Source organism: Gymnogyps californianus, chromosome 3 (genome assembly GCF_018139145.2).
Source record: "Gymnogyps californianus isolate 813 chromosome 3, ASM1813914v2, whole genome shotgun sequence".
In the NCBI taxonomy this organism is placed as follows: Eukaryota; Metazoa; Chordata; class Aves; order Accipitriformes; family Cathartidae; genus Gymnogyps; species Gymnogyps californianus.
This window is the reverse complement of record NC_059473.1, coordinates 57,241,509-57,267,984: the sequence shown is the minus strand read 5'-3', so window position 1 is coordinate 57,267,984 and position 26,476 is coordinate 57,241,509. Positions and strand designations below refer to the sequence as shown.

General features: G+C 39.8%; 1 protein-coding gene across 1 annotated transcript; it reads right to left on the bottom strand.

Annotated features, from left to right (window-relative positions):
- Window positions 1-408: 408 nt before the first annotated feature.
- MYCT1 (MYC target 1) lies at window positions 409-25,113 on the bottom strand. Its single transcript, XM_050894118.1, has 2 exons — window positions 24,864-25,113; window positions 409-3,434 (listed from the first exon to the last, which is right to left on the bottom strand). The coding sequence occupies exons 1-2, from the start codon at window positions 25,111-25,113 to the stop codon at window positions 2,902-2,904; spliced, it is 783 nt and encodes a 260-aa protein (XP_050750075.1). The 3' UTR covers window positions 409-2,901.
- Between the last annotated feature and the right edge of the window lie 1,363 nt (window positions 25,114-26,476).

The following is a 26,476-nucleotide window of genomic DNA, read 5'->3' as shown; positions in this document are numbered from 1 at the left end:
CTGTGCAATGTGCTTTGGTCCTAATGCAATAAAATGTGCACGAGTCCATTTAAGCATGAACCTTATAGTGATTGCCCATCTGCTTAAAGCAAGCATATGCTCAAACACTGTGGATTGAAGTCTAAGTACTTGGAAACCAGTGGATTTAAAATCTGTAAGCACTGTTATTTGTGAGAGACATTCTCACTTGTAATCCTTGGAAGGTGTTCTCATATGGCAAATTCTGACTCTGACTTCATATAACATCTTCAGCTTTGGGGTGTCTCACCACAGCAGCAGAGGAAAGATCAAGTCCTCATTCACACTTCCAACTATATCATCTTGCATAATTAAAGATGATAACCTTCCCTTTAAAGGATCTTTTATGCAATTCAACATATTTATCTTTAAGGAAAAACATGAGCTTGAGATTATAACATCTAACTTTATTTCACATTCTGAAGCTTCCAGAGTGCTTGCAAAACATTCTTTTCAGACGTTGTTTAAATTAGTAGTTAGGCATCTGACAGCCATACTGGTTATGCACCGAACAGTCTGTTTTTAATCTCCCTAATCCAGGGGACATAAAAAAATGTTTTGATATCCAGTACAGATTTCAGTAGGAAAAAAATACAGTACATTAAGCTTCCCTTTCTACATTGTTTGCTAAATATAGTGTAATACAAGTAATAATATGCTGTGGAAAGTTCTACTGTAATGTAATGTGCATTTACAATCCAGGAGTAAAAATTTACTCATCTAAAATGATTTCACTTTCAAGGAACAAGCAGTTTTGGCCAGCTGGGTACACACTGTAGGCCAAGTTGTCTCTTCAAACAGTCCGCCAAACTCAATAAGCAAAGGGAGCAAGCTTGAATTCTGCTTTTCGTAGGCACATTAGAATAGGTGGCATCACCTATTCTAGCTAGGACACTGTGAACACACTTGTGCATGCAATGAAGTTCACCAGACTCAATAAGACTCTAAATGAAAAAAATATTATTAATGAATGAAATAACACCACTTTCTTTCTCCAGAGGACTATTGTTTTAAGTCCATAGCCTGCGACCAGCCAAATGCAGTTTTGCAGTCTTGTCAGCAAGTCCTCAGTGTACTAGAACCCATAGTGTCTGCAGTGAAATGCTCTGTAAACTCTGTAAATGGTTGTTCTTCTAGCAATGACATATATCTCTCCAGAAGGGAAAATGTTGCACAATAAAAATAAAACAATGAAAGCCAGTCAGTAAATACATGCAAAATAATTTGCTTTTACAATAAGGAATACTTGTGGTTTACAGTAAGTAACACTTGTAAGCTCAATGTTTGTAGTAATATTTGCAAATGGGGTGATATTGGGCCAGAAGATTGCAGTTCAGAGATCAATACCAGTGCTTCCTGAGGGATGCTGAGCTCAACAAAGGGATGCATGCTGCCAGTCTCCAAAAGCCTGGAAAGTAAGATGTTAAGCATTTTGCCTGTTCTCAAAAGCTGCTGAATCTTTGTCCCTCCCAGAAGACAGATGAGGACTTATTCTCTCTACAGAAGCACAGGACCAGCCCCCTCAGGATCAGGAGTCCTGCAGCTGGTAGTTGCCCAGCCCTTTTAGGATCAAAAGGCTTATTCGTGAGGTGTAAGACTGCTCCTCTACTTATGGAAATTCTTTACCCTTTACTTGAACATGAAATATTTAACAGGAAACTGATACAATAAGACTTAAATCAGGCCCCATTTGCCTGTGCTATTTCCAAATCCTGGACTTCTCACATCAGTGCAATTAGTCTCTACTAAGCCAGAGGTTAGCCTGACATGGTACATGTATAAAAGTCAAGAATATATGTTAACCTCAACTAAATATTCCATCTTCATCTTCATATTCCAACTAATTGTACAATCCCAGCATTCAGCCATAGATGTCTAAAATCTTGCTTTAGTGAAAGACAAGATTTCAGTGAATAATTTGCCAGGAAGAATTAAACAGTACAATTTGAGAAAAACAATTTGAAATAAGGAAATGAGTAATCCCATAGTAAAACAGGCAACTTAATTAAAAAAATAGTTGTCATTCGTGCTGTTTATCTTGATAACCAGAACTAGAAAAATGAAACATGAGGAGTTCTGCTCCCATACAGCCTTACTGGGTATTAAAATGTGACTACCTGTTCTGCTGGTTGCAGACAGCAAATTCTTTATAATTGTTACAGCGCATTTAGTATGTTGTTCAAAACTTCTCTCTGTGTGAAGCTTCATATACTTCAACATTTTTCCCACACTGTGGGGAATTTTATACAAGCAGCCCTAACATGGAGTCTTTTAAGATCCTCTGCAATCAGCAGAACAGGATGCCTATGACCACAGCCAGGACTGTTAACTGTGACGTTAAATCCCCTACAAGGTCTATGTCTAAGGTTCCTCAGACAGAAGCTGTTCTGTGGTTATAGGAAGAAGGTGGGTAACGGGAGGTGTTCTCTGAAAATTTAACATCCTTGGGAAAATACGTGAAACCAGAACTTCTTTTTTTTTAAAAAAAAGAAAAGAAACAGAACAGTGAAATCTGCAGAAATGTGTATATCAGTAATCCCTAACATGATCTGTTTCTTCAAGAAATGATCTGTTTTTCATGTGGCAGCATTTTCTTTCCTCTAAAGTAAAGATACAACGGTTACAATCAAAGATACACCACTGTAAATATGCAAGCGTATGGCAGAGCAGTAAATTAGAGCCAGCAGTGCAAAGACAAGTGATCCCTTGGACAGTAGGATATTGCGCTCTAAGAAACCGCCACTACCCGCCTCTTGGCAACATACGTCCCCTCTGCAATGGCAGCCAGAGACTTCTCAGAGATCTTCATCACGCACAGAAAATTGTTGAGATGATTGAGGTTCCTCCTAAAATGCACGTGCGTGTTTGCAGCAAGGACCTAGCTCAGGAGTCTGGGAAAGCTTTTATGATGGTTTCATAGGCGGGAGGGGGGGTTTGTGTGGAGTGGCAGATGCGGAGGCTGTTGTTAGACCAGTGGAATTCGGGTCGACTTAAGCTGTTGGTGGTGCTTCCCACAAGGGTTGTGGTGGTGTTTGTGGGAGTGAGGGTGATCAGCTGACTGTTCGTCTCCACGGGGAGGGGAGGACACTGCAGGAAAGGGTGGAAGGTGGACGCGCGGAAGCTTGACTTCCTGGGGAAAGAGTTGGCTTGCTCTAAGGAGGCTTGCCGCTGGAAGGTGAGGCTGGCCAGGCTGAGGTTGCTCCGACGTTCACAGCTGCTGTTGCGGTAAAATCCAGTCCTGCCGGTAGTGTGGCCATGGGAGGAGGGTCTGGACCGACGGCTGAAGGCTGAGGAGCTCCCCTGGGAAATGTGGGCGCTAGCTCTGCGACGGGACAAGCAAGTGAACAACACCCAGATGATCCCTCCAATCACCAGTCCAACCACCATGGACACTGTGAAGGCTATTGTTATCTGCTCTGAAATACAGCAAAAATACACAGCAAAGGTATTGCATTAGCTCTGAAGGATTTACCTGCCAGAAAATGAATTGAAGATGGTAGCCTCCTTAAAAGATGAACAAACCCTAAGATCTTTGTATGTAATACATGAACTTTGCAACACAAACACAGCAGTTCAGATTGCTCTCACTATACAGTGTTTTGTCTTTAATTTGTGTAATTCAACAGCATCCAGAAAGTAGCTTGCATTTAATACCAGGTTCTGTTCCAATGCAAGGGAAAAGTCTTCAGTCTCTCCCAGAATCAGCCACCCACCGGCCCCAAGGTGTGTTATAAAACTGCCAAGCATTTGCTTCTGTGGACAATATGAGGTATGGATTTATGCAGACTTGTCGATCTGTTTATAGATGTTTATGTTCTATGTGCACGTGTTTGCTAACTCACCTGTTACAACAGTGATGTAGCTTCTGCCATGCTCTTAAAGGAGTAAGCCTTGTATTTATTACAATATGAGAACATGTCCCAGCCTTTTACTGCTGAGTAACAGATATTTTAAATCCTCATTGTAATTAATGTAAATTACTATATCCTCAATGATTATGGTCAGAGATAACCATTAGTAATACTAAGTCTCTTGAATATTTCCCATCCCCAATGCCCAATTTAAAGATGCATTAATCTGCCATTAAGAAAAGTAAATTTCTAGCTCTTTTATAAATGCTTTCATGAATTAAGGGATCTGAAAACAAAAAAGAGCATGGCTAGGATTTTTTTCTCCCCCACAAAGTTTCACAGTGTGGAGGAATAAGATTTTTTCCTTCTATATTTCTAAGAATAGGACAGTTACTTCAGAAAACTTCACTTACTTTTGCAACTGAGCACCAGCTTTATTGCTGTTCTAAAAAGTTCAGAGATACATTTGTAATCCTGGATAGGGCCTGAAATGAATGCAAAACCTTCATAGAACCCCTCAAAATTCAAGAAGGGATTGGATCTCAAACAAGAAGGAATACTTTGCTGACTACTGGTGGAGCGAAGAGGGAATAAATGAAAAAGAGCCATGGGACAGCTTGAAACATGTTTATTCTGTCTATGCTGTGTTATCATGTTTGTAAAGCATTTCTGTTAAAAGGAAATTGTATTCATTAGATAGAGAAAGGTGAGTAACTTCTATAGCATACAGAAGCGCAGGGCAGCTAACACTGTGCCTGGCTGATCACCGTGACAGAAGGTAGCAACTCCAGGACTGGGATGCAGGCGTTAGAGCCTAAAAAGGGCAAGATGAGACTAGGTTCAAAATTTTCTTGCAAGGTAACAGCTGTTAAAGAGTTTCCCCTGAATTTGTGGTGCTGCACAAACAGTTGTTTCCAGAACCCAAAATAATGACACCGAGTCTGAGCTGTGGGAATTAGCCAAAGCAGGTGCTGGAGATGCCAAAAGAGTGAGAAGCCCAAGGGACGGCTATGGAGAGCAGCTGGCACACAGCCGAGGGAGAGGAGAGGTGCCAGGCACGGCCAGCGGGACCAGCTTGCAGGCAGAGGCACCCCAGTATGTGCCAACAGATACCTTTGCTTAAGTCAGGCCTCGGTGCCTAGCAAGGCTTAAACTTAGGGCAGGTCACTGCAGGAGGGGAAAAGCGAACGTTTGCTTTCCTTCCAGCAGGGGAGATTTAAATGATTATTGGTATAACTGCACTTTAAGAATTAGTTATTATTACCTTCCTTATCTACCTTCTTACTTTTCTCCCTTCAGTGAAAAATTGTTAGCTATGTGATTCATACTTGCAGTTGGGGAAAATTAGCTCCTTGAGGAACAGAAAGTTTAGCATAAAATTTTTGCAGGTTTCTGGGTGGGGTCTCCAAGCAGCGTTAAATTTGAACTCAGCCTTTGCTGCTGCCCATCAAACCCTGTCAGAGGGGCAGTATATTCACCCTATATGCCTTTGCAGGTGTGGTTCTAGACAGGACCAATGTTATCATGAATTACTGACATCACCATGAATCTTCTACCCAAGTTTATTCACCTTACAATTTTCAGGATAGACTTGAAGTTCCACAAGGCCCAGATAATTTAAGCTCTAATTAAGCCACTGATATTTTGCATGGCTATACAATCCTACTGTTGCTTGCATGCAACCTCGGCTTTCAGATAGGCTTCTAACCATTATCCTTTTCAAATGGGAAAATAAAGCAAAGACTGGAGAAGATAAAGCATGGGATATTGTTGCAGAGCACTGCAGCTTTGGGAATGCTTTTTTGTCCTTTTGTTCAGAGGCGGACTAGACTTGACTCCAAAATATAATTTCTCTTTAAGCCCTCATTTTTACAACTAAGAAACTCTTGACTGGGCGTGCTAAAGTCACATGGTGATTGTCTGGTCTGCTTTTTGCAAGAACCCACAGGCAGCATCCTGCACTGCAACTGCTGGCTGCAGATCAGAGCTCTGTCACCATAAGCAGCCTTCTGACAAACTCATCATGATTCTGCCCTTTATAAAACATCTTCAGAGACACAGCAGGCCTTATTGTGCCCCTTTTGGTCAGGAATAGCCTATTATGCCATTTTAATGGATTTAATACATTCTGTTACTGCAAGTTGCGACTCATACTCCTGAAGGTGGGAAGGAAGAGCCAGGACTTGGCCACCTCCAGTTGAGTAAATCCCAGGGAGTGTCCTAAAGACAGCACTTCCCAAGCACTAGAGCTGCAGTCTGAGTACCCCTACTGCTGTCCCTGCATGGCTATGGGGAAGTGGAGCAAGAACTAATCCTTTCTTAGGCTGAAGTCTCTTGCACCTTGGCTGGAATGCTAGTTATGTTATTATATTTTGAGACTGCCAAGGGATCCCCCAGGCACAGGGCTCTGTGCTGCCACCCAATATCCCTGCTCCTGCTTGAGCTCTCAGCTCCAACAGGGAGGAGAAGGGGATCTCTGCGAGGCTGGAGTGTAAGCAGAAGCACAGCAAGCCGCACAAGTGTACTTGGCTCTGGGGTTGCCATGCACCATGGTGAGGATTTGTCCCTGCATCCCTCTACCCATAATTTTCACCACCTGCACAATCAAATCAGCATTACACACTGTTAAAAGCAGATGAGGGAATTGACAAAAGTATCGAGTGCAGCTCTTCAGTCCTTCCCACGTGCTGTTCCCCTGTGCTGGAGGTACAGCACAAACAATTATCCCTTCATAATGTCTTCATTTTCTTTAACTTCTTTGATTCTTTTATTTTTCTACCTCTATATATGAATGCAAAAGTAGAGGGTCAAATTATTCCCTGGGGAAACTCAGCTGGGTTTACACTGACTATTGCAGTTGCCATACAGTACCCCAAATGCTCTCATTTCCATTTGGACCTACATTTAATCCTTTTGGTTCTTATTATAGAAATATCACTAGACCCATTGGTTACAGAGACTTTATTCTTTCTATTTCCAGACTCTCCCTGACTTCAGTGCAAACTGTGGGTCACACTAACAGGCCAAACTTGCTTTTTGTTCACTTCCTGCAGAGGATGAATTTCACTGAAATGTAATTCAGTTCTAAAAACTTACGTTGAAGAATTGTAAATCTATGCCCATTGATTTCCTTTTTAGAACGTCCAGCGATCACAGCCCTGAGGTACATTGGAGAAAATACTACCAAACAGAGAAAAAGATCAAAGGCAGAGTGGGACTTGCTGCACCTGGGATTTTGAGGGGAACAGCTGGCTTTCACAGAGTTGTTTTTCTCTTCCTTAATCTGGGCAGTGCCAGGGCAGAACTAGCCTTTCAGGAGAGTCACAAAGTGCCTCCCAAGGAGCCATTATAATATCTTATGGTTTCCTGAGAGCTGTGCATGTCATTCTGTCCTCTGCTTTTAAGGGAAAAAAAAATAAAATTTAGGGATAAGGTAGGGATGCTGCCAATAACCATAACTCCCCAGGTGCTGGTCCCCTAAATATGTTTTGATCTGTATGTTTCTCAGGCTGCTCACACTGCCTGCTTTATTTGATTATGCCATAACTGAAAAAATTTGGTACCTCACCCCAGTCGATTTTCTCCACTCTCACTTCTAACACCAGCTGAGGTGAAGGACAAAGGTTTTTTTCAACAATGCAGGACAGACTTCGAGGTACAAAACTAGAAATAAAAGGATAAGGAAACAAAGCAACTGAATATCTTAGCTACATTACCTTTCTTATCTATGGTACTTTCAATGTCTCCATGTAAAAAAGGTTGGAGGTTCAGAATCCACAGTAACACCTGTGACTTCTGGATGTTACCCCCAGACCTGAACACCAAGCCAGCACATGTCTGTCAGCCCAACATCTGTCCAGATCAGGCAATTCCTTCTGAAGTCTTCTCTATTCCTTCCTCTCTGATTTCTGCATGCAGTGTTAAGCAAATGCAGTGCTACAGGTTTGTACAGGGGATTATTGCCTCTGCTATGCAAAGCTTTTTCTTGGTTTGTGCAGCTTTCTTAAGGCTTTCATAACTTTCCATGAACTGTATATATGAAGTGCTAGTATATATCCTATCAAGTTGATAGCCTCTAGCAAGTCTTTAACACTCTACAGAATCCACACAGGAGAAATTTGGACATGTTATTAGTAAAGATGATAGACTGGCTGATAAGGTGCTTTTCCTTGTTATGGCCCTGAAACAAGGTCTTCCCTTCCAGCCTGGGCATCACTAGCAAGGCCAACCAAAGGGTGCTCATACCAATCCATAAGTCTTCTGAGAAGTGGACTACATTCTCTCCTTCCTCACCTTGGGGTATACCTCACCAAAAATTAGCAACACAGTCCCTACCTAGACTTGTCAGTCCCTGGATCAACCAAAATCTTCATAAAATAGATTTGCTTTTTGTGATGGAGAATCCTGCCTCTCTCATGGAGTTTAGCAGGATCCTTGCAGACATACTCGGGTCAATCTCTTATTTCTGTGAGGGTTTCATTTTCCTTTCACTTGTATGGACCACATCAGATAGCAAGACATCCCTTTGAATTCAAAACATGTTTGCATTGAGGATTCATTTTCCCAAGGAATCTCCCTCTTGCCCTCAGCTCTGGCTGCGACGCGCCGGAACAGCATTTTGCCCCCTGAACCCAGGAAATCCTTGGGACTTGCATCTTTCCTATAGCCTTATGATAAATTGCCCAAGGTGTAAAGTTAAGGTGGGCACAAGATCTTCCTTTCCCCATGCTCACAAATATATACATTTGTAAACTTCTCAGCTGGCCAAGTATATGAAGGGATAGTAGTACCTTTCAAAATCATGTAAGGAGCAGCTTCATTGAGAGCACCTCAGAGCAAGAACCAGGGCAGGGCGGGAGAAGATGGGACAAAGTACTGAATGCAAAGGAAAGAGAAATGGAAAAGCATCTTTTAGTCAGGCTGTGCACACATGACTTGACTTTGAACTGCATCTTTGCCAATAATAGCTAATAAAGCTAATAAAGAGCCAGTTAGCTTTCCAAGCATCTGTTCTGCTCATGGTATTGCTAAGTACAAGGAGGTGGAAAACACCCATAGGTTGAGATGATACCTACACATTTGATTTGATTTCTAGTGGATCACGTTCAAATATTACAATCTTCTTTATGTTTTGGAGCTGTTAATTTTTTGTTATTGATTTATTAAAAAAGAAATAATTAAGTAGTTTTATCTTAAAGTTATTAGAAGCGGTAAGGTAGCTTGTCAGTCAAGAATGGCATTGTTCAGCATTCAAACTCAGCTTGCTATAGAGATATTTTAATCATATTACGTTAGAGCAAGATTCCGTTCATTTACTTCAGCAACTGAGAGTGATTTTGCCATTTTTCTTTTCTTCCACCTGTCCAAAACTAGCATGGGGCATTGCGCACCTGACATGCAAACTTTATTCCATGTGGGCTCCGGCAAGCTTGTATGCAGAACGTACAAGCTCATTGATTCCAGCTGTATTAGGAATGCGACAGAACATACCACCATGTTGTATAGTGGAAAAGAGCTAATTTTATAATTTCAATTAAAATTTTAGAATTCTAAATTTATTTCCATTTTAATTCTTTCCTTCTCACATTTTTGTGAGCTCTCTTTCCTTTATGTGATGTCATATGCCAGTGACTCAAAACTTTTCTAAGTTAGTAAGCATTCCTCCCCCTACATGCACACATGCTTGCGCACACGCACATTGCCTTGACCCAAAGCTGAAAAGCCTTGACAACTGGTAGAGGGTTTGATCTCAGACATGGAAAAATCCAGCTCAGCCTCTGTCTCACCCTATTTTTTTTCCCCAAATGAAAGCTCAGTGACAAAAGCTGGTATAAAAACCATACAAACCAGTATGGGGATTGATACCTGAACATTGCACAGCTTAGCGCAGAGCACCAGCTAGAGTATTAAAGCATGAATTGCATTTTACAGATGGCAAATCTAGTAACCTGACTAGTAAGAATGGTTCAGATGCCGTTTTACAGGAGTCTCGGTGTCTCAGGTTTCAAGTGAGGTTCAGGCAAGTCATCAGTGGCTGTTCATAACACAGCCTCATTTGTGCAAAACCAGACAGGAGCAGCCAGGGTCCATCAAAGTTTGAACAAACTCACAGCATCTTCCTACAGCTGTAGCAAATGTACATCTCTAAGCCGGACAGGCTGCAGCTACTCCTCCTCACACATCCCAGGCAGCAAGTTTGGAAAGGAAGAATACCCTGGGCCCAGAGAGCCACCACTTTTTCCCACCACTGAAAGCTTGAAGTGATTTGAACTACTTGAAATTTTATGCCAGTTCCACCAACTCCAAGAAAACTTAGTTTAAAGCTGGGGCTGGTATCAGTAGCCAAATCATATGCTGCTGTTGTCATGCTGAGTTCAAAAAAGCAATTTCTCTGTATCTGACAAGTGTTGACATTACTATCTTCCCGATTTTTGTCACTAATTGTATTAGCAAAACAGCCTCTCATTAATCATTTGTAGGCAGCCCATGATTCAGTTGGGTGGGCAAGTCAGTTGCTGTGTAATATCAACCAGCTGTGATCTTAGTCATGGCATAAGTTTAAGAAAGGTCACGCAAGACTCTTGTGGAAAGAGTGAGAGTGACAGGCTACAGCACAAGGTGGTTCAAGTAGTTGTGACGTCCAAAAAACAAACAGACGAGGATGGTAGCATCTGGAAAACAGAATCTGTGGAAAAAAAGGTGAAAGAAAAGCAGACTGTGCAGGACATGAGAACTAATAAACAAAATAAGTAAGATAGTTAGGCTGTCAGAAATGTCAGTGCTCTGCATTCAGACACAGCTTGCTAGAGGGATGTTTTATTTGGCCTGTGCTAGTGCGAGATTCTTTTCTGCAGCAACAGAGAGTAATTCTTCCACTTCACCTAATAACTAAACAGTTGTTTTTATGTCCACTGCAGATAAAATTAAAAGTACTGGGTTCAAAAAAGAGCAAACAAAATTAAAAAATGTGTTTCTATCTGTGAGGACAGGTAAGAACTAGAATAGATAGTCCAGGTAGGTGGTGCATCTACCCCCATTAAAGATTTTAAAAGCCAATATCAGTCAAGAGTTGTTGTAATATGGTTAATCCTGTCTTGAAAAAAGAAAGTAGAACAGATGACAGCTCAAGGTCCATACTGACGTTATTTTGTGCAGTTTCTAAGACTTTCTTCAATCAGGTAAGCAAATAGGCTCCGGAAGCATCTGAAAAATTATTAAGTAAATGACAAGGAAAAAAAATGCAGTCTGTGCACTTGGATTAATTCTCTGTTTGAAATGCAGAGGAGAGGGCCATTTATTAGAGGGTTAACGTCATAAACAAGCAACCTACCTAGGAACAAGATTGCCCTCTGCTGGAAATTTGTGCTGAAAATCTAAACAATACATAAAACACTTTAATTCTAATAAAATAGGGTGTCAGAAAAAGCTAACAAGAAACATTTGAACAAAAGATTACAGAGACGTTAATAGTACCTCAAAGCTCAGAAAAACTCTGCATTGCATTGTCATAAACACTTAGGATTAGCATTTTGCAGAGGCGTTGAAAGTAAGGTAGACTGAGGCACAGCAAAAGTGTTCAGAAGCTTAGTGAAGTAAAGCTTGTACAGTTTGGTGGCTTTGTGCAAATATCTGTGCTGATGGAGAAGCATGAGTCTGTTCTTAAATTCGTATTTCTCGCCATCCACAGTGATGTCCAGAATGATCTCCATGCACCAGAGTACATTTGCTTTGTTTACTAATACCATAATTCATTCTGATAAAAAGCCAGAAGAGTGGAATATGCCATCTCAATATCCCACAAACCAACTCAGAGTTAATGATGTTCCCTTGGTATTACTGGCAGTTGATTTTTACTGGAATGATAAATAAAGAGTAATTGTAATAATCAGAAGCAAACATCTAAAATAGAAATGTCAGCATGTTTAATTTAATACCTTTGGCATAACTATATAAAACAAAGCAAAGATTCCTTTATGCAGAGGTAGAAACTTTGTTACTGCATGGTTTCATTATGATTCCTAATGCATTACAAAGACAGTAATATAATTTTGATCTTTTCCGCATGTGCAGCAAACAATCCTCTGGCAAGACATTCTTACCAACCTCACAAAACCAGAGCATAGGCCTAAGCTATATGGCCTCTGCATGAACCTAAATCAAACAGTAAATCACAATTTGCCGCAGTACAATATGGCATTATAGTTATTATTTAATTGATAAGATTATTTTACAGAGCCTGAGAATAAAATCATCTCCTATATGAACAGAGCATGAGTGACTGGAGTGAAATCTTAAAATTAAGTAGGATTTCCTAAAATTCTTGAAATTAAGGAGGAAATACCAAAGTACGTATGCTACATTTAAAAAAAAAACAGAAGACTTTCAGGGTTAGATCAAAGCAGAAGGTTTTCAGGTTACTGGGAAGACTGTAGGGTAAGGAATACATTGAAATCATCCTCAGTCCCACCACAGCAATTCTGTTGTCTGTGGTCTGAGAAGAGCCCACCTGACCCAGACACGGCTTCATGTGGAGCTTGTCCTTACTGTGAGAACCCACAAAACGCCAAGAAGTATTTATACTGAAAGTCCAAGTTTTATCAGAATATAAAGTTGAGTACTTGAAAAGACAGAAAACTCAGAATGACAAGGCACACACTGAGTACCTTGAGATACTAGGTATACTGGAAATAAAGAGCACATTTCAGACTGCCCAGTACATCCTATAAACAGTGGTTCTCAATGCAGTGCTTTTTGGAAGTGCTGCAGCCTCTGCGCATTTGCCTCTGGGTCTCAAGTGTCTCTTTCTGTCACCCGAAAGGCAGAACCTTGTTTCTGCTCCTTGCTCTTAGCTGTGCAATCTCTCTCCCTCTCCCCCTGCAACCTGCTCAGCTGCTTCCCAGGAGAGAAGTAATCTCCCCTTCCCAGTTCCATCCCTCTTCACTCCCCGTTTTAAATGTCCGTCATGTATTAACATAGACAAAATGAATGAAACAGATGTGTACAGCTAAGTGTCTTGGCAGAAGCTGAAGGAAATCTACTTGGGCCCCAAATTAAAGTTTCTCAGAAACAGTCTCTTCTCACTCAGAAATATACTGCTTTTGAAATACTGCCACAGAGTATTCTGCTGACAGGTTTAACTTGTATATTGTTTGTTCAAAAATAGCCATCAATGAAAATAGTGTTTAGTGTTCTATTTATAGTCTCATTATTTTTTGAGATGATTGCTAAAACTAGGGCCTTCTTCAGGTGAAAATTAAGAAAGTTGTACAAAGTTGAAGAATGGGAGGAAGAGGAGCTGTTTGTGAACTTTGCTGAATACTGATCTAAAGTATCCAATAAACAAATATTCAAGGAGCAGGAAGAGGCATCTGTGTTTAAATCAGATTTTCCTATTTTTTCACTGCAGTAATACCTGAGCTACATCCAGTAATGCAAAAAATCACCTGCTACATTTATCTTCCTCAGGGAACAGGTATAATAGTGAACATTTTGAGAATACAGAAGTATGTTCATATGTGGTAGGACTGTACTCTTCAGTTAGTTACCTGCAGTTCAGAAATTTGAGCTCTTTCTGCCAGTACTTCCTGTGTGACCATCAATCAGTTTCAGAGATTTCTCTTGTACCAATATGTCTATGAATATCTATTTCAGTGTGAGCTAGGAGACCTAATTAAGTAGTACTCACAAGAATCTGTGCAACCACAAGCTGATAAATGCTGATATAATTTCTAAAAGTGAGATGATTACTGATCTGGAATATTAGTCAACTCTTGATGACCCAGGACAGATGATCCAGGCTGCAGACTCAGTGTGAAGTGGAAATTCGGTGCTTGTCCCACACGAGCTAAAAATATCACGTAATTTTTTAAAGCAAAGGGTTTAAAATTAACAAATGTCAGTTAAATGGTCAAATATGCCATAAGTGTGTGTTAAGATGCTGGATTGTGAATTTAAATGCCTGAAACAAGGAATTCATTTTCTTCTGCAAATAAGATGCCAGAGAAGCAAGGCAGAGGCCTCTGCTGAGAAGCAGAAACTGCCCTTGTTGTTTGCTTCAGCAAGGACGTGTCAGAGCCCGAAGAAGTTTTTGCATTGCATTGAACCGACTTTTTTTTCCTCCCCCAATTATTTTGCTGAAAATTTCCTACACATTATTTCATAACAATGTTGCATATATTTGTATTGTTCATGGAGTTTTGGTTGAGGTTATTTAACAGATAAATCTTAAGTTACTATTGTCCCATTTTCAATACATGAAAATCAAACTCGCATAAGTGTCTTTTCCATCTCCTCAAGTAGAAGGGGAATAAATAGTGTTAGGAGAATAACTTAGGATTGCTTTGTGCAAGCTTAACTACTATACAATAGGTTTCAAAATCTGAATTACTACCTTTTATTAAGTTTGTATAGGAAGTGAAGCTTCTACCTTGAAAAGCTGGAAAAAATGAAGTTGTCCGTACTAACTGTTATTGATAGTCTTTTCTGATTTTCCTTTTTTTTCCCACACAAAAGGATAGGGTTGTGAAATTAAAATAATCTTGCAAAAACAAAAGGGTCAGTCCCAAGTCTTGATTTTACTTTGTGCTCTTCTTTTGTGATTGTGGACCTCTCATTCTATCTCCATGTTTCAGATTAATCTTCTGTGTAAGGGAGATGGCACTACTCACAGCGACTCATATGGCTCACAAAGATTTTTGACTCCTGGTTAAATCAATTACAATGGTAAAATGGGAAGTTGTGTATAAATACAGAGCATTTTCCTTCAACAGGTTCTACAAGAAGAACTGAGGCAGAACCATTGCACCCACAATGTGCTGAGACTAACTCATCTGAATATGAATCCTGCTAGGCTCTAGCAGTTGAGCATGCAGCTACTGGGGATTTGTCTTGGGAAGAAAGCACAGCACTAAGCTCCTTTTATTAAGTGACACATTCACATGCCAACACATTCACTGATGTGGTGCTCGGAGAAGAAATATACTTCATTTCCTAAAGACCAGATTTCTGCATTTGATGGATAAATAAAGAATGATGCTTCTGGCAGCGAGCAGCACCACACACTCAGTCAATACAGTAGGTGTAATTGCCAAAAGGTGTATGCGCTGTGTGTTTGATTAATATTTAAATAATACTCTGAAGAAACTTTGCCTCTTCCTTCTACTACCTTAGATCTGTGTTCTTCCTGCTAAAGATGGTTAAGCATTTGATAAATCAATGGCTGTAAGGGGGGTGGGGAAAGCAGGAAAGAAGCAGTAATTAGGATGCAACAAAACACAGCCTGAGGATGACCAACTCACTTTAAAAGAATAATTTATATACAAGGAAGAAATCGTGCTCTGAATAGACAGCATGCAAGAATAAGACTGGTCTTCATGACATAGTTTGTTGCTTTCATCCAACTACAGTAATACTCTTTTCTTTGGGCTTGCCAGAATAAGGGCAAGGAAAAAAATTGGTCCCTCATTAGTATCTACTTTTATCTCTCTGACAGGCCTGTACATAAGATCGTGGAATGGATTTACATATTATCTTCCTAAATGTAAGGTCTGACTATTGATATAATCCTCTCTGCTTCAGTAATGGAAGTGATAACTTTCAGGTGCTTGTCAAACCTTTTACTTAACTTATAGCAAAATAAGCATAATCATATTAAGTTTGGAATAGTTTGATCATTCTGCCCCTTGAGAAGACAGTATATGATTCATCTGATAAATTCTTATGTAGGGTTTATACAAAACAATAGTAGTCTAGTAGTTGATACAAAATGGTACCTCCAAAAGCTAGCTGGCAAATAAAACACAGCATAAGGCTAAGACACACTTCTGTCTCCTGGAGAAATCAGCGTGGGCAGAGTATATTTAGATTTGACGTATGACCTTGACTCTTCTCCCTGATGGAGCACAGAGGAAGTGGTGGCTTCGTACAATAGTTTGGCAATAGCATTAAAAGGTGCAGTGCAGCATCTTTTGCCTGGTTGCTTCAGGCCCTCTGTAGCAATACTGGAAGACAACGAAGCACACAGACACAGCCGCTCCAGCAAACAGTGCTGCCACGTGCATAAGAAATCCAACTGAAAAGCTGCATACAAATCAGCCCTTCTCAAACACAGCTGAGGGGGAACAGAGACATGGTATATCCTGAAGCTGAGAGGGGGAAGATGAGCAATGCCTTCCTTTTTGATTACATCACGAGTCATAGATTTATTTCTCATCTGGTATAAGAATATTCCTGGAGGACTTCAGAGGAGGAGCCAGGGACCCTGAGTGTTACAGAGGAATGAGATTCACTGCTGTCATGTTGCCACTGAAGGGCTGATGTTCAAACACAGTTGCTGCCATTGCTAATGCCTCACCATTACATGCTACCTGTTATCTTCCTTCAGTTAAACCCACACCCTTGTTGCCATTTCTCTCAGTATTAGCACTATTTATATGAAAGCTGTGTCCTGTTTGAGTCACTGGCCCGGGCTGCTCTGCTGCTGCCTTGTGACACATCCCAAGTCAGCTCACACTGTGGTCAGAGGAGCTGGAAACGGGAAGATCTTCTGGTGACCTTGACCTGGTAGACAGGACAATAACCCTCTTCTGTGCAGAGATCTTAACAGGTTCAGGCAGAGGAAAGGTGGTATGTGTAGGTCTCCCTTGTCCCAGCAGTCGTCTAGCTACCATGATCATTATCAAAATTATGTGGAATACTTAAATCAGCTTCTGACCACTTGTGCGCTTGAGAAGTGATTTAGTTATGTGACATTTTCTACATGTCTATAACAGGATTTTCATGTGGATCAGTATCTCATCTGAAGGGGGAAAAAAGAGATTGCCATTAGTCGGGGGAAATCTCTGTTGCTCCAGAAGCCATGCAGCAAAAGTTACTCTGATGCTGCTGGGCCTGGGAGGATCCACAACCCTACAGCCCTCTCCAAGAGGTGAAAAAAAAAGTCTGTCTCAGTTCCTATATAGGTGAAGCTGAGTTTTACTGGTTTTGCCATTATTTGTTTTTGTCTGTATACTACGTTCTCAGGGTCTGTCTGAGGTCCCTGTGTGTGGCATTTGTAACAGACAAAAACAAAACTGGTCCCTGTCCTAAAAACTCTGCTGAGCTGTATAGGATTTTCACAGTCCTGATTTCTGCAAATTCCCTGTGCAGATACATTGCAATTATTCTTCATCAATATGAAAAAAGTTACTCATTCAAGTGAAATCTTTGGTTAAGTAATCCGGAAATATGGCTTCACTATTAAATTTGTGGCATCGTATAATATTTCACTGAGGAGCAGGAGGGAGAACTTGTAGATACACTAGATTTAAGACTGGTGATAAGAAGGGAGACATTTCAAGGATGTAACATTACCGTAAAGATCTCATTGTCTTTCATAGTGTTGTTTAAATGTAACATATTTTATACCTGTGTTGTACATCTGCTCCTCAGATAAATGTAGTTGAAAAAACTCATGTGTTTAGAGGAAGCATTTGCAAAACCAGAACCGGCTTTCTGTCTGATTCTGTGTCATATTTTACCTCATCATCTTTCTCTTGACAACATTGCTACGAAGCAGCACAGGAAAGTGTTCGCTATTTTTCAAACAGGGACCTGAAACTTGAAGGAACCATCTGTCTTATCTTCCAGAAACCCAACTAAAAATCTGCCTACCAGTATGCTTATTTCCACAAACTTCTTTTGGGGGATCCAGCCTGCTCTAACTTCAAGATGACCATAGGAAAATAAAACAATTCTAGTTTCTCTGTGAATTCAGGAAGAATCAATGTATTTTACTCCATGTCAGGATCCCTACCTCAGGAGTCTGAACACATTTTGAAGCTGATAAAAATTTTGTGTGGTGTTGGCAGGTTTCTTTTAGGAGGAGTGGGAGGAGGCTTTATGTCACCATTGTCTTTACTCAACACAGCTACACAGCCACTAAGCCAGGTATGCTTGCAGGTGCGTTATTTGATAGAACTGAGGAAATCTGCAGCCTCAAGGACATGGTCCATCCATACCAGACTGACACAAAGGGGTATAAGCATACTCTACTTCTTCTGCACTATACCTTATATTATGCACTCACACCATTCACACAACTAGAAATTTCTAGTGCAGACAACATTTTGCACATATTTTAGAGGAATAATGCTCTAATTAGTCCATCTGATCAATATCTTCTGGGCTAACAAACAGGGAAAAAGTTTCCAAGGCTATATTTTTCCACCAGTTTTCCTAGCCATTTCATGCAGTGAATTTTGAGAGCTTTCTGACTAAACTAGGAAATGCATCCCTCCTTCCTATTTATTATTTTATGTGTTAGACTACTTTTATATTGGGTTATCCAAATTCACATGCCACTGACATATACTAGAACCAATCAATGAGGGCATTTGGAGTATATGCTCTTCAAAACAAACTCTTTTTTTTTCTACCATAAGTAGATATACTTGGCTGTGAAATGGGAATGAAAGACAAGCTGCTTTTTGTTATTAGAGGTCTTAAGGGTATGGAAAGGTAGCTTTGGAGATGTACAACTTTTGCTTTTTTTAAAGGCTCCAGCTTGAATAAGTAAGGGAGAAAGTATTAGTTAGAAGATGGAAGGTTAGGCAAGCAATAGAGAACTAGCAGGGCTTGGGAAAATCTATAATAACAAATCTGGAAGTATGAGCCATTTATTTGATTGGAAAAGATAGGTGGGGAGCTGGAAGGAGGGTTTGTTCACATACAGTTGGCTCTCATATTAACTCCACCATGATGGGGACAGAAGTCTGCTTAATGATTTGAGTCCTTTAATATCACACACCATGAGATAAAGCCCTGAGTTGCAAGTCCTGAGTGATGGATCAGTATCCCTGATGAGCCAGAAGCCAGACTCTGAAATTCAGGTGTTAAGCAAACAGACAGAAATTAAGGTAGTACATGATAAAGCACTCAGGGAAGTCTGAGCAGGAATGTTGTCGCTGTAGATGTAGTCAGTGTACGCCAGACGGGGAGATGCAGATTCCGTGTGAAGACTGCATTTTATGTATGAGGCTGGCTGTGACATGGGAGAGGTATTAGTACAGGGTCCCGGCCAAAGAACTCAGGTATATACTTTCAGATATTTTGACTTCACCAAATCAATATGGATCATCCCTTCCTCTGATAACATTTGCTGGGACCATTCTGTTCCTTTCCCTCTCACTCACCATGTATTGATGAATTTGGCTTGCTTTTAATTTTTGTTCTTATTGGGTAATTTTATCTATTGTTTATATATTGTTTTAACTAAATGCAAAAAGGCAACGAGGTTAAAGAAATTAAAAATTGACAAAGAAGTCAGTTATCACTGGAATTCAATTTTCATTTATTGTCCCCAGTAGTCCTATGAATGGAGAATTGCTTACTTAGTCATCAAAAATACAGTGTGGTGTTTTGGGTCATGGTAACACTCATATTTGCACACTAAAAGGCTCTATCCTCATTTTCAGTCTCTGTTTTCTGAAGAGGACAATGTCCTATTACTTTGGATAAGCACTGGAAGGAATTATTCCCTAAAACATTAGAGCAGGACTGCATCATGAGGTTGGAAGAAAGCATTTTGCCTCTCTCTCTCTCTGTTCTCCTGTTGAAGCTGCTTCCAACAACAGGAGCCTGTAAAGTCTGAAGTTGTCTGACTCCAGCAGAGTGATTTCAAAAGAAAGAAACTCACTTATTCACATCCCATTTCCACACTTTTGCAGGCATCAGTGATCTAACCCAAAGACTCTGCAGAAAGAGATTATATCTCCTGTGAAGACATTTATTCCTTGTGTTATGAGCTCCTTATGATGTGTGACATGCTGCCAAGTATTGCACTTTTAAAATCACTGGGGTTTTCCAAAACACAGAGAAGTGACAAAAAAAAGACCAACTGCAAGAAAAAATTCCAGTTGATCCAGTGTCTTCAATCACCGTGCTCTATTTTGGCTGATTGTCACAAATTAAAATACCAGGAAGAATATGCACACTAGGGTGAAATTTTGAAAAAGGAGAAAAGGGAATGGAAGAGAAGAAGAAAAATAGCAATTCAGGAAATACATCCTTAAGGTTGATACTACACCTGAATCCAAGGCTCTAATTTTGTCGTGTTTTCCTCTTACTTTGTTCCACTTCAACCCTGAAGGTTTTCTCTACTAAGAAAAAAATCTCCAGTGGTGTAAAGCATCTATAAGTGGCTCTATATCATGCCTTCACTTCCTCCTATCTGCCAGCAAAGGAATTGCATCTTCAGCTTAATGAAGTCCTCTGCCCTGTTAGCAATGCCCAGTCTACCAGGATAAAGGCCCGCTGGGGTACTCTGGTTTATGCTGATCTTTTCCAGCCATCAAACTAGGAAGAGTAGTAGCCTGGTAGAAGCTACCACTGCCACACCTGCTGTCAAGTGCTCCACAGCTGGCTCCAAGTTGTAGCCTTTGTGTGTCCACATCTCCAGCAGGACAGCTGAGGCAGCTCCCGGAGTCTTTATTTGCTGCTGCTAAAGCTAGTCTGGAAGGGTACAAAGTGTGTGAAGAGGAGCAAAGGGAATGAGGAGAGACCACCCAGTGGGTATGCTGGAAAGGCGCTGACACAGTCATCAGAGTGGAAGCCAACAGGCTTACCCTGGTCACCGCACAGGCAGCCAAATGCTTCTTTTCTCACTTGCAAAGAACTGGACTGGATTTGCTGCTGTTGCTTCTACTCTGCCATGACTACTACCCATGAAGGACCCCAGAAGAGAAATCAGGTCCCATGGCTGTCTAGGTTGGACTTCCCTGTGTTTGACAGCTGTGTTACTGTTCGTGTCAGTGCTGCGCTTCACAAGTAGTACTTCAGTTCATAAAGAGAATGACGCAAAGTCCTTAACCACCGTTATTGCTACACCAGTAACATGATACCACAACACAGTGTCAGACGTTAGAATATGCTCATGCCTAATGACCACCTTTTCCAGCAGAGTATGTAGCCTGACTTTTTTCAAGCAGACAGACACATTTTAATGAGGAGAAGACCGGTGGGCTGAGGGAGAGACAAGGCAAAATTTGACATTATGTTTAAAATCATGAGCGCATCTGTAGCTAGCTTATCAAGTCAAGCGATAATGCTTAAAGTATTAGTGCCAGGCAGTTTGCAATCCTAAAATGCTGGAAGCCAGCTGATATATGGCATTGTTTCCACACACGGGACAAATAACACACTGGATTCTGATTCAAGAAAAGAAAAATTGTCCTTAATGTTTTTAAGGTATTAAATTGTAATGTTGCATTTTTAAATAGATACTTGAGTAAAACTAGACTGAAGGATAGTCTAGGGATCTAAGTTTATGTTGATTAATATCTGCTTACACTTTTTCTCTCTGCTGCTGTCATATTGATCAAATGTACTATTTAAATTAAATTTCCTGATCTGAAGGTATATTACTCTCTGCACTGGAGAAATAGGATTATCTCAAAGCCATTTATTGTATTTAATTGTGTGCAACTGAAAATGCTTTTAGGAATTACAAGAAATGCACTCCTAGTTAAAATGGAAACATCTTTGCTCCCGCTGTTAACTTACAAATCAGAATGAACTCAATAAAGATGATATTAAAACAGTAAAAAATGAGATTAGTAGTTGATGGATGGGTACCAAACCTTGAATTTCTCCCTCCTTTTGAAACTACCAATAAAAAAAATAATCCAGATTCTCCATCTACAGTCCCATGTGATACCAACAGTGCTGAAGTTCAGCAGAGGCTGGCTTTCAGTGCTTCTCTTCCTACCTCTGCCACAGTACCATACTATGGATTCCCACTGCAAAGTAGGGTGACCGGAGGTTACATAGCTTCATAGAAGCTGGCACTTGAAAGAGGTAAGCTCCTGCATCCTTGCAGCGGCTCAGACAATTTGTCTGAAATAGGCACATATGTCTACAAAGACTCTGAGGAACATCTGTAGCAGGGAACAGCTCTAGCAAAGTGAGAATCGGAATCCCAATTTTGTGCTTGTGACACATTACAGGGAGGATATTAGCTGACAGGGCCAGAAGCTCTATCATGAAACTCATGAATGCAAATCAGAAGAGGAGGTTAATATTCCTGTTTTATTTTTTTCCAGCAGAATTGATTTTAGGCCAGCAAAACTACTATTTTGCTTCTTCTGTTTTACTCTGCTGCATAATTTAACATTTAAAAAATACTGCAGAATGATGATGAAGACTGAATTGAAAAGAAGAATTCCTGCAAGATCTGCAGCTAAGCATGTTATCGACTCTCCAGGCTGTCACTGACTCTGCACTGAGCTTGCAAAAAAGTCTGCTAATTTTTTTTTCTTTTTATATTATCATTTGTTAAGGTTTTTGCATGAATATAGAGAGAGGATTTAGACTACTTAGGCAATTCACACAGCATATCAAGGTGTGTATATTTGTTTTTATCTACATAGCTTTATTCATGCCCACTTCCACTAGCCTGGAGCAGTTGTAAACAGATTTATACGTGCTCACACATAAATAAGAGGAGGACAGTTTAGTTAGTTCATTGTTTTAAAATTCCTAGAGTCACTTTTAAGATGCTATTGTGTAAAGTTACCATTGGAAACTGGACAGCTTTAGAAAACAGGATGCCTGTATATTTTCCAGAGTAGGGAACCAGCTGTGAGACAATAGATGGTTTATAAAATTGTAAGAGATTAAATATCATTATGAATAGTTGCTTTAACAATTTTTACAGCACTTATTTTTTTTCTCACAAAGTTAGTCCCTCTCAGCAAACCTTTGCACACAAGTTGAAGTTTACACTTTGGCCGAGTCCGTGGGAGCTGCTGAGAAGTCACATATGCATGGAAAAGGATCTGCGTCTTGGTAATGTATTCACACTCACAGCACTACGTGATGGCTGGCTTAGAAAAACAGTGAAACAGCCTGTAAGCCATATCCTGAAAAATCACAGTTTCAAGTACTGCATTCTCATTTAATAAAGAAGTCCATTTTATTTATATCTATTATGTGTAGTTTTATTTTTACCTCAGGTCATGTATCTCCAAGGATGTCAGAAAATACAATTCTATCATTTTAAGTGAAGTTTCCTCACAGTGAGCTTGTGTCAGTCATTGTCTTCTGACACAGACTATATAGTGTCCCTCCCTAGTTTACCACATATGATATACCTACAGGAAAGGAAGAGGAAATGCTATTAACTCTTCTAAAATCTATCAGAAAAATAAGAAAAACCTAAGAGGCATCTTCCTTTCCCAGGACCATGCAAGCTCCTCACAAAAACCCAAGCTGTGAGGTTCATCTGCTGTCAGAGCGTAAGCAAATGGGAGGTGATCAGGGCTGGGTGCAGTATTAGTCCCTGGCAAGCCAGGTGGGCAATGCTGGTGAAGGCAGATGCTGGCCCTTTCAGCAACAAGACAGCTCATGCGTGTCCTGCTCTCTGTTGTCAAATGCAGCTCTTGATATTGAAGGACTGGGGCTTGGCACACCAGGAGAACTACCGTAAATGGAACGACAGAGTAACAGCGGTACCAGCGGGGCCAGCTACATGCAATATGTTGTGGAATTTAAGCGTTCACTTCTTAGGTACTTTTTTTGACTCTTTATGAAGATGGAGAACACCTTGCCCACAGTTTGAGCAGCATGGTTAATGAATCCTTAGAGTTTCATATAACTTCGCTGTTTCTTGTGTATATTTCCGTGACAGTGAAGCAATAATTTCCCTCAGAATAAAAGCAAATCTGCAGTAACAAGGGGCAGCACCTTTTACACAAGGATTCTTAAAGTGCATGTTGATGAAAGCACTTTCATTTTTGTTCTGAAAGCCATTTTAGAATCACATGTAGTTCCACTCTACAAAAATGATAGTTATTCTTCAGAGTCCAGCAGACAACCTCCAGACAAGAGACTCTGAAACAGTAATAACAGTATTTTTTCCTCAGTTAATCTGTAAGTATTTCTCAAAGATGTCCAGTATTATTATCCTACTCTTTAGCCCAAGACACAAAAATAAAGTGAGTTGCTCATGGTCTCCCAGTAGGAAAATATGTGTCACTGCAGGAAACGTGTGGATGGCATTCAACAGATTCTTGTTTCTTATGCTAAGGAAATGAAGGTACTTCTTTAAATCTTCTTGTACAGTTATTTTCCACTCTTTTCCCAAGGCACTTCTATGCAACAAGAGTCCTATTTTGCTAATGCATATTATTTTTTACTTTTAGATAGTGAACAGATTCTTGGAGGGGTCATTGTTCAATAGCAATAATATGATAGACAAAACAAGATCATATGATTCACTCTAATGTTAAAATGCTAATACATGTTAATGTTAAACATAGCAAGCAATAGAGCTTTTTGGAGGGAAAGGTTCTCCACAGCTGTTGCACAGGATCCTTTAGGATCAAGTCACTGAATCTAACTAACTTGAATGAATTTCAGTACAACATATACTTGCACTTTACACTCTGCGTTTCAGTCAGTGAACCATTCCCAGGTTTGGGTGAAAGAAAACAGTCTTAATGGATAATAATCAAAATATACGTGGAGGAAAAAGTAAGGAAAATCTAATCATGAGGCACCACAACAGATTACAAATAATTTTTCGTTCTGGAGGAGTAAGAGTTTATAACAAAGGTTGCAACACATTTAGTTTTGCTATCTCTTTTTCCTCAGAAGATGAAACAGATCATGTCTGCTGTGTGGGTACATCCATTAAATGGTTGAGAGTGTCTACCTGATCTGAAACATACTGAAGTCAATAGACACATTTTCAACTGACTTCAGTAATGAACTTTGTCAAACAATCAATTCTGCCCTGGCAGTTCCTGCTGTCTTGATTAGTTTAAAAACATGATAAAACTTTTTCAAAGAAACATTTGGAAAACAATCTTTTGCACTGCAAGAAATACAAAATCTGTTCATTACTTTTTGCTTCCAGCATGAGGCTTGAAAGTATCTAGATGTATTTTTTAAGGCAATCACCAGCAAATCTCAGCATCTACTTTAACAATATTCTAGAAAAAGAAATAAAATCCTTACCCCAAAAGTTTGGTGGCCATGTGACTGGAGAGTAAGTACTGTTTCTGTCCATAACATCCAAATAACAAATACAGAATGGTATGTCCACAGAGGAGCAATGGGTTTCTGAACGTTTGGGATTTAGCAGTAGAAGCAATGCTTTTGTGCTGCCAGGGAACTGTGTTGTTTGCCTGAAAGGAAATGGATGTATCACATTTCCTGCTTGTGGACTCGAATTAGCAAGTGCTTGCCTTATCTTGGGACACCACATGGTTCCCGAGACGGGGAAATAGTTTCCTTCTCGTCATTTCCTCAGCCAGAGCAAATTGAGTCAGAACAATACCAAATCTCCTCCTTCTCTATAACTTTTTGAACCCCAAAATGTCCAGAGATAGAGAGATGAAAATTCCTTTCTCTTTCCTTTAATGATTTTCGATGTTGGAGACCTTCCTTAAGCATTCAAAAGCGCTTGTATTTGGCGGGAATTTTCAATAAGGAAGAAATGTATCAAGAGGCTTTTAATAAACACCATTTCATTAGTATATTAATTTAGGGTGTGAGGATTGTTAAGTATTCGCCATTGTTCCTTGGCTAGTTTGAGGAACTAGCTGGGCCTGAAAGTGTAACTGTAGGCATTAATATTTTAATGAGTGTACTTCAAATTTCCTTTGCCAAATCTTTTCCTTTCCACACCCCATTCTAAAATACGAGTTCCCTGGAACACAAACAGGCTTTGAACTAATTGTTTGGACAGTAATACAATGCAGTGTTAATTCTCTGTTGGAATTCGTAGATACTGCTGCTAAATATAACAAATAGCAATAATAACACCCCTACAAAAGAAAATAGCCAAGATATTTAATGACACAGACCCAGAATTAATGGAGAATGTATGGGGATCAATAAAATATATGATTTTGTATCTACGTGATAAATTCTGTAGGACCTGATTTTAACTATTTTCTTCTTAAATATACTGCAGATAATGGATGTCCATAAACATTCTGCTGTGAATGTCAAACCTCTGTTCTGTGAAGAGTTGTATGAGGTTTTGTTTTGCCCATTGTTAAAAAAAAACCAGAATCAGTTACACCTATTTTTCACAATGAATATCAGGAATCCTCAAAATTTAGAAATATTCCAATCTGAAGGTTTGGATCTGGCATAATTTTAATGTTGAATCTTTTTTTGTTTTGTTTTGTTTTGTTTTGTTTTGTTTTGTTTTGTTTTGTTTTGTTTGGGACTTTTTTTGCATGAAACATTTAAAAAAATACTGAGTAAAGATACTCTGACAGGTAATGGAAGACTGACAGCTTTCAAAGCTGGTGATTAAAATGACATGTCTAAATACTGAGTTAAGCACCTGAATGAAAAAGATCTCTTTTTCAGATGTCTGTGAGCAAGATACAACTTGATAAGAAATGCTGGGATTATTTAGTTTGGTCGGGACACAGATACCAGAGCAGATGATAAAAATACACAAATTAAAGAATTCTACGACTAGGGTTAGTTTTGTGCACTAAGAGTAGACAGGAATACAACAAAACTGAATTATTGTAAAGTAAAAAATGAGGAAATTTAGTGATTTTAGTTTACTGAATGCATCTATTGAGATGATCATTGTAAAACAGAAT